The sequence below is a fragment of the Nyctibius grandis genome, chromosome 3 (assembly GCF_013368605.1).
Source record: "Nyctibius grandis isolate bNycGra1 chromosome 3, bNycGra1.pri, whole genome shotgun sequence".
NCBI lineage: Eukaryota > Metazoa > Chordata > Aves > Nyctibiiformes > Nyctibiidae > Nyctibius > Nyctibius grandis.
The window spans coordinates 109,023,004-109,036,144 of record NC_090660.1 but is presented as its reverse complement, the minus strand read 5'-3'; the positions used below and the strand labels follow the sequence as shown (position 1 = coordinate 109,036,144).

Sequence of the window (13,141 nt, the reverse complement as noted above, 5' to 3'; positions counted from 1 at the left end):
TGCAAATAACTTTTTTTAGGCATTCATATTGATACATTTGACAAGCTCAATCAGGCTAAGATGATACGAAAGGATGGAGATATAACCAGGTGAAATAGGACGCTTGATGTGTTTTGTTTATGATTAATGTTCAGGCTGGTATTCTTCCACTTTTAAACAACCTGAAAGATTTGGGATAATGAGCCTAGGAGGAAATCATTAATTATCAATGCAGACAAAACAAACAAGCAGAAGGTTAGTGAACTGTTTGTAGTTTATGAGAACATTTATTTTAAGGCTGTATTGCAAAGTGAATATGCTCATCTTTTCCTTTGCAAGAGCTTCAATTAGCAAGATGAGTTGTGTCACAAAAGCATTAATTACTGATATGTTTGCTCTGAATAGCTGTTCCAACATTTGATGATTGTTTTTGTGGCATCTCATTAGTTATGAATTTGATTTAGAGTCCTGTTGGATTGCCAAATGACACAATTCTGAATAAGATCTTCCTGCAATTACATAGACTGGACAATATATTATTTGTTTATTGTATCGCAACTGGCAGTACTGTTGCAAGCAACAAATTGTTTGTCTCTCTGTAGTACTCATTCTCTTACTGATAATTGTTGAATAACAAACACACAGCATTTCATTAAGATGGTCAAATAATTGTGTGATTACATCCTTAGTATCAGTATAACCTATGTGTCAGTGTATAATGCTGTAAACTATTTTATCGTAGTAATCATCTGTTAAATCCTAAATCACAGAATCACAGAATGTTAGGGATTGGAAGGGACCTCGAAAGATCATCTAGTCCAATCCCCCTGCCGGGGCAGGATTGCCTAGACCACATCACACAGTAACGCGTCCAGGCGGGTTTTGAATGTCTCCAGAGAAGGAGACTCCACAACCTCTCTGGGCAGCCTGTTCCAGTGTTCGGTCACCCTCACCGTAAAGAAGTTTTTCCTCAAATTTAAGTGGAACCTCCTGTGTTCCAGCTTGCACCCATTGCCCCTTGTCCTGTCAAGGGATGTCACTGAGAAGAGCCTGGCTCCATCCTCTTGACACTTGCCCTTTCCATATTTATAAACATTGATGAGGTCACCCCTCAGTCTCCTCTTCTCCAAGCTAAAGAGACCCAGCTCCCTCAGCCTCTCCTCATAAGGGAGATGTTCCACTCCCTTAATCATCTTTGTGGCTCTGCGCTGGACTCTCTCTAGCAGTTCCCTGTCCTTCTTGAACTGAGGGGCCCAGAACTGGACACAATACTCCAGATGCAGCCTCACCAGGACAGAGTAGAGGGGGAGGAGAACCTCTCTTGACCTACTAACCACACCCCTTCTAATACACCCCAGGATGCCATTGGCCTTCTTGGCCACAAGGGCACATTGCTGGCTCATGGTCATCCTGCTGTCCACTAGGACCCCCAGGTCCCTTTCCCCTACACTGGTCTCCAACAGCTCTGCCCCCAACTTGTACTGGTACATGGGGTTGTTCTTGCCCAGATGCAGGATTCTACACTTGCCCTTGTTATATTTCATTAAATTTCTCCCCGCCCAACTCTCCAGCCTGTCCAGGTCTCTCTGAATGGCTGCGCAGCCTTCCCATGTGTCAGCCACTCCTCCCAGTTTTGTGTCATCAGCGAACTTGCTGACAGCGCACTCTAATCCCTCATCCAAGTCATTAATGAATATATTGAATAGAACTGGTCCCAGAACCGACCCTTGCGGGACTCCGCTAGACACAGACCTCCAACTGGACTCTGTCCCACTGACCACTACTCTCTGGCTTCTTTCCTTCAGCCAGTTCACAATCCACCTCACTACCCGATCATCCAGACCACACTTCCCCAGTTTAGCTGCGAGGATGCTGTGGGAGACCGTGTCAAACGCTTTACTGAAATCGAGATAGACCACATCCACAGCTTTACCATCATCTATCCACCGGGTAACATCCTCATAAAAGGCTATCAAGTTGGTTGAGCATGACTTCCCGTTGGTGAAGCCATGCTGAGTGCCCTTAATGATCCCCCTATCCTTGATGTGCCTAGAGACAGCACCAAGAACAAGTTGCTCCATCACCTTTCCGGGGATGGAGGTGAGGCTGACCAGTCTATAGTTCCCCGGGTCCTCCTTCTTGCCCTTTTTGAAGACTGGAGTGACATTCGCTTTCCTCCAGTCCTCAGGCACCTCTCCCGTTGCCCACGACTTAGCAAAGATGATGGAGAGTGGCCTAGCAATGACTTCCGCCAGCTCCCTCAGCACCCGCGGGTGCATCCCATCAGGGCCCATGGATTTATGGAAGTCCAGGTTGCTTAATTGGTCCCTGACCCAGCCCTCATCAACCAAGACAGATTCCTCCTCTATCTTCTGAGGCCTCAGGGGTCCAGGGCTCCTCAGGACAGCCTCCAACAGTATAGACAGAGGCAAAGAAGGCATTCAGTAACTCCGCCTTCTTTCTATCCTCTGTCTCCAGGACCCCCACCTCATTCATCAGTGGGCCTACATTGCCTCTAGTGTTGGCTTTACCTGCAATGTATTTGAAGAAGCCCTTTCTGTTGTCCATGACCTCTCTTGCAAGGTTTAATTCCAAGGAGGCCTTAGCTTTCCTAGTTGCCTCCCTACATCCTCTGACAACAGACTTATATTCCTCCCAAGTGGCCAGCCCCTCCTTCCACGATCTGTACACCCTCTTCTTCCACTTGAGTTTGCCCAGCAGTTCCCTGTTCAGCCATGCAGGTCTCCTGGTACCCTTCCTTGACTTCCTACCTGTTGGGATGCTCTGATCTTGAGCTCGGAAGAAGCAGTCCTTGAATGCTAACCAACTATCTTGGGCCCCCTTACCTTCTAGTACCCTGTCCCATGGGATTTCCCCTAGCAATTGCTTGAAAAGGCCAAAGTTGGCCCTCCTGAAGTTCAGGGTTGTGATTCTGCTAGCTATTCTGTTCCTGCCACCTGAGATCCTGAACTCTACCATCTCATGGTCACTACAACCAAGGCTGCCCTCAACCTTCACCTCTTCAACCAGACCCTCCTTGTTAGTGAGGATCAGATCCAGCAGCGCTCCTCTCCTAGTTGGCTCATCCACTATTTGCATCAGAAAGTTATCATCAACGCACTGGAGGAACCTCCTGGACTGGGGATGGCTGGCTGAGTAGGCCTCCCAGCAAATATCAGGGTAGTTGAAATCCCCCACAACAACCAGGCCCTGTAATTGAGAGACTGCTCTCAGCTGCCTGTAGAAGGCCTCATCACCGTCCTCATCCTGATCCGGTGGCCTGTAATAGACACCCACAACAGTATCACCCCTGCCAGCCTGCCCCTTAATTCGCACCCACAAACTCTCAACTCGCTCCTGATCCGCCCCTGGACAGAACTCAATACATTCTAGCTGCTCACTCACATAAAGAGCAACTCCACCACCTCTCCTTAGCGGCCTGTCTTTCCTGAACAGGACATAGCCATCCATGACCACATTCCAGTCATGCGAGGCGTCCCACCAAGTCTCTGTAATTGCCACTAGATCATAGCCCCCCGACCGAACACGGATTTCTAACTCCTCCTGCTTATTCCCCATGCTGCGTGCATTGGTGTACAGGCATTTCAGGGAGCGAGCTGGGCACACCGATTTCACCCCAGGGGGATGGGAGGCCTCCTGGTCTACCTCAACACTAGAGCGTTGCCCCAGTGGTGCAAGCCCAGCTACCACCCCATCCCCCTTCGAATCTAGTTTAAAGCTCTCCGAATGAGCCCTGCTAATTCCTGTCCCAGAACCCTTTTGCCCCTACGACATAAACCTTTCCCATGTATCACTGTCACACCTGTTGTCTTATAAAACCAGCCATTATCAAAGAACCCAAAGCCCTGCCTGTAGCACCAGTCTCGTAGCCAGGCGTTAATAGAGAGAATCCTACTGTTCCATCCCACGTCATCACCTGAAAATGGAAGGAGGGAGGATAAAACAACTTGTGCCCCAGACTCTTTCACCAACCGTCCTAGGGCCTTGTAGTCTTTCTTCATCCCCCTCAGACTACGGGATGCAGCTTCTTCCCCACCTGTCTGGAAGATCAGCAGGGGGTAGTAATCTGTGGCCTTCACCAGGTTGGGGAGTTGCCTGGTGATATCCCTGATTCGGGCTCCAGGCAGGCTGCAGACCTCCCTGTGATGGGGGTCAGCTCTGCATATTGGGCCCTCAGATCCCTTTAGGAAGGAGTCTCCAACCACTAAAACTCTTCTCTTCTTCCTTGTGGAGGAGGTAGCTATACGCCCGTCAGGTTTTTCTGACTGTGGTGGGACCTCTGATATAGGTTGCCTCTCCACCACATCCCCGTTGGACCGGCTGTATTCCACTAGGGCTTCATATCTATTGCTCAGAGGCACCTGTGGAGGCAAGGTAGGCAAGGAGGGCACTCGCCTTTTGCCACGGCCATAGACTTGCCTCCACTCACTCCTCTCCTCTAGGTTATCGTTTTCCACCTGAGAGGGGCAGAGTACAGGAGTCCCTCGATCCTGGTTATCGTTTTCCACCTGAGAGGGGCAGAGTACAGGGGTCCCTCGATCCTGGGAGCTCTCTGGCAGGTGCTCCCATTTTTGTTGCAGGGAGGGCAGAGCCTGGCTCCACCAGTCTATCTCCATCTCAGCCTCCCGAATGCTCCTAAGCCTTTCTACTTCGGCTTGAAGCCTTTCAACCTGGCTTTGCAGCTGTGCCGCTCGGCCGAGCAGATCATCTACTTGCTCACAGCGCACACAGCCCCCTGACACCACAGAGATGGTGTAGCATTCCCTGCAGCCGGCAACCTGCACCATCGCCTCCTTCCGTGGGAGCTCTGTCTGGGTTCCCACATCCATTTTGGTCTTCTTCCACCGGGTAGATACCATTGTTCTTCCTCTGAGCTGGGAAATACCTGTTGGTGCCACCCCTGGTTCACAGCTCCTTGGCACCTTCCTCGCCTTGTGCACTGGGAGGGAGTCAGTGCCCTCCCCAACGAGCTGCAAACAACTGCAACCTCTCCTGCCCTGGGACACGCCCAGTCACTGCTTACTCACACAGTCACAGCTGAATCTCCCTCTCCCCTCTGGCCAGGGACTAGTCCCTGCCCTCCAGGAGGCTTTTTATCACCCAGTCAACAGGGGGTGGTGCGTTTAAATCACCCGCGGTGCCTCCGCGGTGCCTCCGGCTACGCCCCCTCCTCTCCTGATTCGTTGCCGGGAACCTCCGGGTCCGGGTCCGGGGTCAGGAGGAAGCAGCTCGGGGCTGATGCTCGCGGGGGGCTCAGGGGGGGCCCAGAGAACGAAAAACCGCCCGGTTAAGCCCAATGTCGCCCTCGCCCCCGCACTAACCTCAAGTCGCTGCCGCCGCTTTCGCTGCTGCCGCCGCTGTCAGCTGTTTGTTCTGGTTTCACCGCATTTAAATCGCCCGCGGTGCCTCCGGCTACGCCCCCTCCTCTCCTGATTCGTTGCCGGGAACCTCCGGGTCCAGGTCCGGGGGTTGCCAAAAGCTTTTCCTCCATGTGCACAGTATGGTATCTAGAGCAGCTGAGCATTAGCAGTTCTCACAAGTGTCAAGTCAGGCTGCTTTAAGATCATACTTATGACTCTGGAATCCGTCAGCCTAATATTGTTAATCTTACTGTTAGTTAAATTGTAGGTCTGGGTTTATCCTGTCATGACACATGACAAAGTTAGAGGCACAGTCAGTAGAGAAGGAGAAGCAACCACAGGAGGTAAATTAATTTCTTTAAAGTATGAATTGTCTTCTAGAGGGCCCTGTTTCCACGCTCTAGTAAGTATAGGAATACTCTAGTCTTAACTTGAATTTTCAGGTTGTGTTCTTGAAGCTAAAAGATACAATATAGAGTCAAAGAGACTCTATGACAGAAAATCTTGCCTTGCCTTACCTATGAGCTCACTGAGGACAGTGAATTTCCACATGGACTTTAACAGTAGCTGTGTGACCCACACTGACCCATGGTTTTGTTGTTACTGTTGATAATATGAGAGAAAGAAAACACCTGTCTTGATTAAGTTTGCAATATTAGTTGGAAGCTATTTGCTAATAAAATGGAAGTAAAACTTTATGACCGTTTTCAAAGGAGAACTTCAATATTTAGAGGACCTGGAGACTGAGAAAAATTCCCCCCTCTCCCCACTTGAGCATGTATAAAGAAAATTTGGACTGATTATTAAGTTTCTGCTTGCATTTTACTTTGAAAATAACATCAGTCTTCAGTAAGTGCAATATATTTTAATTCGCCAACTCATTCAATTTTTCACCAGACTGATACTTTTGCTGATTTTGATACAATGACTGACCGATTATTGGATGAAATTATTCAGCATATCCAGTTGTACAACCTCTCCGTATCCCGAATAAGGTAAGTGTTCTGATAGTTAATAGTCTGTGACTGTTTGAGTTACGTGAGCAACATTCAGTGAAATTAGCTTTTCCAAAAGTACCCTGTGTCAAAAGCCATTGAATCGGAGATGAATTTTTACATTGTTATAGATGGAAGAGTATCTACTAGGCTGAAAAAAATGAGAAATGGTAACTAAAGAATGTTACTGAAAGCCCTGATAGAGTCCCCTCAAGAGCAATTTATGCCACCCTTATGCTTAATTTAAATAAAATACAGATGGTTTTTGTGTTAATGTAATTCTTTCTTTCCCAACAGTTTTATTGGACATTCCCTTGGTAACGTCATCATTCGATCTGTACTAACTCGCCCCAGGTTTCGCTATTACCTCAACAAGCTACACACCTTCCTGTCCCTCTCTGGGCCTCACCTGGGAACCCTTTACAACAACAGTACTTTGGTTAGTACAGGTAAGAGTTGATGGGAAAGCTATGACTGGCTGCAGTCCATGGCAGAGTGCATGAGAGAGCAACGTATGGAGGTAGCAATAAATCGTAACAACATGACCTGTACACTGAACTTGTGGAGAATATTTGCTGGAGAGTTCAAACCCACACAGAAAAAAACTGCAATGAGAGGGGATTTCAGTATCTACTACAAGGTCCAGCACAGTGCTCACTGGAAAACCCAAAGGTGTGCAGCAGTGAGAGGTGACCTTGCTTCCACTGTGTTCTTCCATTTTACTGTATACTGCCAATAAAGAGAGGCATCTCCAAGGCTGAAGAAGTCCCACAGTTCAGCCTTCCTGAGTGTTTATGCTACCATGACATGGATAATCGTAGAATCGTAGAATAGTTTGGGTTGGGAGGGACCTTTAAAGGTCATCTAGTGCAACCCTCCTGCAATAAGCAGGGACATCTTCAACAAGATCAGGTTGCTCAGAGCCCCGTCCAACCTGACCTTGAATGTTTCCAGGAATGGGGCATCTACCACATCTCTGGGCAACCTGTTCCAGTGTTTCACCACCCTCATCATAAAAAATTTCTTCCTTATATCTAGTCTAAATCTACCCTCTTTTAGTTTAAAACCATTACCCCTATCCAGTGAGACCCTTAGACTTTTCTCCTTGTTGAACAGCAATACAAGAGGAAACAGAGACTTATATATTCAGTTACAGTGGTACCCTTACTGTAGGCACGTCTTTAATCCTCTTGGTTGATAATTAGCAAACAGGATAAAAATATGAACCAATTTTCATTCCAGGTCTATGGCTCATGCAGAAGTTGAAAAAGTCAGGGTCACTTTTGCAACTGACCTTCAGGGACAATGCAGATCTGCGCAAGTGTTTCCTCTATCAGCTCAGCCAAAAAACAGGTGAGTAGGGCTTGATGTGGCTATGTAAATATCAAGGACTGTTCCAAAGGATTGTGCTGGATTACCATGTCCTCCAGTGAGTAAAGGAAATCTGCATTTTGTTAATGATCTTTCCTTAAACACTCTTGCTTTCGAGAAGGGCTGCTCTGTCTAAAATCTAATATCTATTTTATCTGTGCATTTTTTCTGTGGCAGTTATCAGCGAATATATTTGCGAAACTGTTGGCACCAAATAAGACCTGCATTCTGTAGGAAACATTCACCTAAGTTTATATTCTGCAAGCAAGAAATATCATACTTGACAGGCCACCATTGCTTAATTTATGCTACTACATGAAAACCATTTTTCCTTTTTTATTATTTTTTTAACATCTCTTGTCTCTAGGAAATATGACTCTGTGAGATGAAAAGCAAATTTTATTCATGTCTGTTGTGACACCTTTGTATTGCAGAGAGAGATGTATGGCCTCACACTGGAAAAACGATGTCTAAATAGAGATCTTTTTACCCCTTCCTTGGTCTGTCATGAATAAATGAAATGAATCACACTTTTCTTAAGAAAAGAAAGCAAGCATGATCCTTCTGTTTTCTTTTAAGAGTTATTTTTAATATTGTGAGTGAGCAAACTCGTGCTAAGTATATAGTCACAAGGTCACTACTTGATATTTAATTTTTTTCTCATACTTTAGTACATTGCTAATAGGAAACAAAGACTATATTAAGATGAATATAACTTCTTAGTTCTTAGCCTGACAGACATAGAGCTGTTTCATAATTTTATGAACACACTACATGACATAACTGATGACAGGAAGCTGCTGTATCTTGGCATTATCTGAATTTCCTTATTTGATTTTTCCCTTTGATTCCCTGGCTCTCATTTCTGTGGAGTACAGTTGATGTCTGCTCTACTATTTTCATGTTCAAATAAAATGGGTCTACACAGGACGCTCACATTGTAACTTCCAAAGCAAAGAATTCCCAAGCATGTGTTGTGAGTCAAAGCGATTGGTTGGTTGTTAGCTTGGTATACGGGAGATCTAATAGGCTATAGATGAAGGTGTTGTCCCTGCAAAAGCAGAAAGCAGAAATTTAAATGCGATCCAGATAGATGCGTAGGTGAAAAATCTGAAGTAGGTAGGTCCAGATGTGAACATATGAGCTGCTATACTGAGTCGAAATAGAGGTGCCCCTAGTCTAGCACCCTGCTCCCAAAAGTAGTTGAGAGAACCTGCAGAAGGAGAAATATCGGAAGCAGTGTTGTGCCTACTTTCCCAGATAACTCTTTAAGCCTCAAGCAATTTTTTACTTTCTTCTTAAAGTAGAAGTCCCTGCTACTTTTTAATCTAAGTTCTTTGTGCTTGTCTTGAAAGAAAAAAATAAACATTATTCCCTATTGAACCTCTTCATGTAAAATTTTAGATATGCTAACCCTCACTGTTGCTTCTCCTACCTTTTACCTCAAACTGAAGTCACAAACTCAGTTGGTTTGTTTGTACAAGAAGACAGACAGCTTCAGCCAGGCTTAGTAAAGGCAGCCACCAGGACTCTTCTTTGTGGTGGTGATCAACTTTTCCATGAAAATCTAGAAATCAAAGGACTTGGTTCTGGGCCCCTTTCCCCTAAGGAGGAGGGAAAGATGAAGGTCAAACCCACAGCTCTTCTGTGTTCAGGGTACTCTCTGGACTAGTAGATTAGATCATCTGTGTCCATTTTCCTACTTTTCTGCTGAATGAGGATATGGGGGACTCAAGAGACCACAGTCAGGGCAAACAGCGGGAGCCTGTTTCTGTGGTCCATCAGTGGCCCCATTGCCTCCAGGGAAGAGGGAGGATTCCTGGTTTCCAGTCCATGTACCAGCAGTGTGCATTTATCAAGGGACTGCTGAATGCAGGGACTGGATCCCAAGGCTCCCTCAACACTGATGTAATTATATGACATCATAGCAGTGAAGTTGGTTCCTCTTCTCCTACCTCTCTCTATTTTGTTCGAAAATTGTACTGATTTGTTGTGTTATTTTTGAATGTGATCCCCATTTCTGTGAAGACTCTCTTATCCAAAACCACTCATTGACAGTGGTAGGGCTGTACGTGTGTTTCCAATGTTTAGAGGCATAAATATTTCCAAGATTAAGTTTTTAATCAAACACTTTTTTTTTTGAACAGAGACAGTTCTTACTTTTTCTGTTGACATACAATTAACCTGTATGAGTGTTGATAAGTAACAAATAGTTTGCAGAAGCAGCAGAAATGGGTTTAAGAAGTTACAAATCTAAGTTTGTGTTGCATGTTCTAGTTATCATCTAGTTTGCACTGTAGATTTTCAAATGTGTTTGAACACGAAGTAGTCATGCTGACACTGTATGTATTTTCATTGCTGTGAATCATTGTGATAAATGTATTTAATGCATTTGCCACAGGTCTTCAGTACTTTAAAAATGTTGTGTTAGTGGCCTCACCCCAAGACAGATATGTACCCTTTCATTCAGCAAGAATAGAAATGTGCAAAAATGCACTTAAGGACAGACACACAGGTATGTTTAAGATCCTTTCTATATTTACAAATCTGTCGAGGAATTGTGTTTTTGTGTAACTGAGGTCATTGCATTAGAAGCGTTTTTCATCAGCATGATGAAAACTCAAATGTTTATTTGATAAGGAAGAAAGTGTTCACTTCCCACAGGAAATCATTGAAATCAACAAAAGAAGCTTTTTACAAAGCTCTTTGCCTGATGAAAACAAATTTCAATCAAGTCATAATCAAAGGTTTCTTGCTGCTTCTTCCCCTTCCCTCCAATTTTTTCTTTTTAAAGTGATGATAATAGAACTAGCTCTTGACAATGTTTTTTCTGTAGTCTACTGATTTACTAGTATTGTCTCACCTTTATTTCACATAATGAAATCTCTCTTAGCACATCCAAAGTCAGGGGATTTTCCCTTTTTTTCAATGGTGTTTGGATGATTGCTAGGTAATTTAAGAGACAGATCTAAAATCATATTGGTTTATAATAAAATCTGTAAAGCACATTAGGACTAATGCCATCAGAGGCCTAGCCCTCCTGTGAGCTCACGCTGTGTATTCTCCCAAGTATTGCCTTTGTTATTAGCAGTCTCCCTCATTTATAAAATGTTTCGTGACTTCAGTTTGATACCACTTCCAGAAATAATGTTCAGTGGAATTTCATACTCGTTTCACATATGTGATGACCTAGAAATGGAGGTACTCTTTGGGAATAGAAAGAGACACCCAGTCCCAATAATCAACATGGTTGCCTTCACACTTCTTACCTAAATTACAGCTCTTTCTATCCTACTTCAGTTATAAATTAAAAGGTAATTTTCTAACTCTCTCTTCCAGTGGTTGTTTCTCAGGGAGATGTTTGACATAGCAGGAGCCGGATCTACATTCAGTGTAGTTCATTTATGAGTACAAGTTTCCTGAACCATTGCTTTTGCCCTATAAACTCCTCAACTATCTGCATGATGTCCTTCCTGCATTAGATTCCCCAGGGAAACCCAAATGGACCTCTGTGTCTTGCCAGGTGCTTTTGAATTTGCATTTACAGGCAGCATGAGTCCAATCCTTTTCCCCTGAAGGAAACAAGAGCATTTCCTTCCACCCCAGAGGAAATGAGGCTAAATGCTGAGGAGTGTCCCACTCTTCATGCTAGCAGCTTCAGCAGACCTCTTCAGATGGCCAGTGCCTCTGTTAGATGAACAGCATCTGGGCACTTGGCAAATCCTTGAAATGGACTGCTATCTCTTGCATTTTGGCCTTGCTTCTATTTTCCTTCTCATTGCAACTGTAATTAAACAATACTGGAAGGAAAGAAGGGATCTGGCAGCTTTGGCATGTAGATGTGACATCTAAACTCTTTTGCAGGTCCTGTTTATGCAGAAATGATTAACAACCTGCTCCAGCCTTTGATTGGGGCGAAGGACTGCACTTTGATCAGACACAACGTGTTCCATGCTCTGCCAAACACCGCCAACACGTTGATAGGCCGGGCTGCCCACATTGCTGTGCTGGACTCTGAACTTTTCCTGGAGAAGTTTTTCCTGGTGGCAGGACTCAACTACTTCAAATAGTGCCTGAAGCATGGGGTAACAGAGGCAAACCTTTTCATGAGTGGAGGAGAATCCCTTAGCCAAAAGAGTTCAGCGTTAGAAATGAGATCAGGTGGGACTTTCAAACTCTCAATTTCCATTTCTGTTTCAAAGAATAAAGTGCTATGGCTAGAAGGCATTCAAGCTTCCAAATATTGGTGCTTTTGGAAGAAATAAATATTCCTCTTCAGTTTCTATGTTCTTTGTCCACATAAAGGCATGAGCCACTTCTGAAGTACAGAATCAGAATAAGAAAACTAATTCTCTAAATGTGATTGGAGCAATATGATTCCCATTTCTCCTGAATATCAACCCAGGAACTTGGTTGTCCTTGATTTAATGCTTGTACATGTATTAACAAAGCTATACATTTGTAGCACTTTCGGGGTACTTAACAGAAGAGAAAAGAAGCAGGTATGAACTCAGGTTAAAATCTCCTTTGTGATGAACTGAGAAGTCTGAAAAACATTTATGAAAGTTTCAATGTTTCCATTTGTTGAAAGAAAATATTTGAATGGTTCCGTTTACTGGTAATAATTTCTAACATAAGTACATTCAAATAATGGAAAGGAGTGAAATGTTTAACATAGAAAGAAGAAATCTTGATATTTTTCTTTTAAAAAAACCCCAACTTTAAGTTGGAAAGAATTTTGTTCAGGTTAGAAGCTGCCAAACCAAGAGGACTCTGTTGGATTACTTGTAAAATATCAGTGACATCTGTTAACATTTCTTCTGTTTACATTTATAGAGGATCATTATTGTGCTTGTTATAATCTTAGAGGTAAAATTTTTACTTTTACATTTCTAAGCACATTTACCCCTACAGATTTTTATTTTTTTTAGGTTTGTTACTCTGATATGAAATTCAAAATCTAGCCAGCAATACCCCTAAATAAACCACTCCGATGAAAACAGGCTGGAGACATAGAGTGGTAAGGATTGTGGAAACCTTAAAAAATATAAGGATGTCTTCTTAGGCTCCTCTGCAATGCTCTGTTAATGTTTTACTAATGCCCATTTGCAGTGCTATATACAGTCCTAATTATTATATGGTTACAGCTGGTTGAAACATTTAAAACTTTATTCATACAAAGATATCCAAGTTGTTTTTAAGGGTTTGGAAGATAACCCGTTTTTCGGTTTTTCAGGTTTTTTTTTTCAACTTTTCATTAAAATTGTAAAACTTGTTTTTTTCAAAAGAAGAAAAGTGGAAAACTTACACAGAATTAGTTCAAGAAAAGAGTTGCTAGCAGACTGGTAAAGGCCACTAAAGAACAAAGCTGGTTTGATATTGTGGGCATGTTTTTAAAATAAAAGGGCGCAAGAA

At 43.8% G+C, this 13,141-nt stretch overlaps 1 protein-coding gene across 1 annotated transcript in view; it reads left to right on the top strand.

Moving 5' to 3' along the window:
• FAM135B (family with sequence similarity 135 member B) overlaps nucleotides 1-11,947 on the top strand; it is a 158,998-nt gene extending 147,051 nt beyond the window's left edge. The window contains exons 15-19 of the mRNA XM_068396461.1: nucleotides 6,258-6,355; nucleotides 6,653-6,804; nucleotides 7,598-7,708; nucleotides 10,128-10,241; nucleotides 11,591-11,947. Coding sequence (XP_068252562.1) covers nucleotides 6,258-6,355; nucleotides 6,653-6,804; nucleotides 7,598-7,708; nucleotides 10,128-10,241; nucleotides 11,591-11,796 — 681 coding nt within the window. The 3' untranslated portion in view covers nucleotides 11,797-11,947. The remainder of the gene's footprint in view (nucleotides 1-6,257; nucleotides 6,356-6,652; nucleotides 6,805-7,597; nucleotides 7,709-10,127; nucleotides 10,242-11,590) is intronic.
• The last annotated feature ends 1,194 nt before the right edge of the window (nucleotides 11,948-13,141 follow it).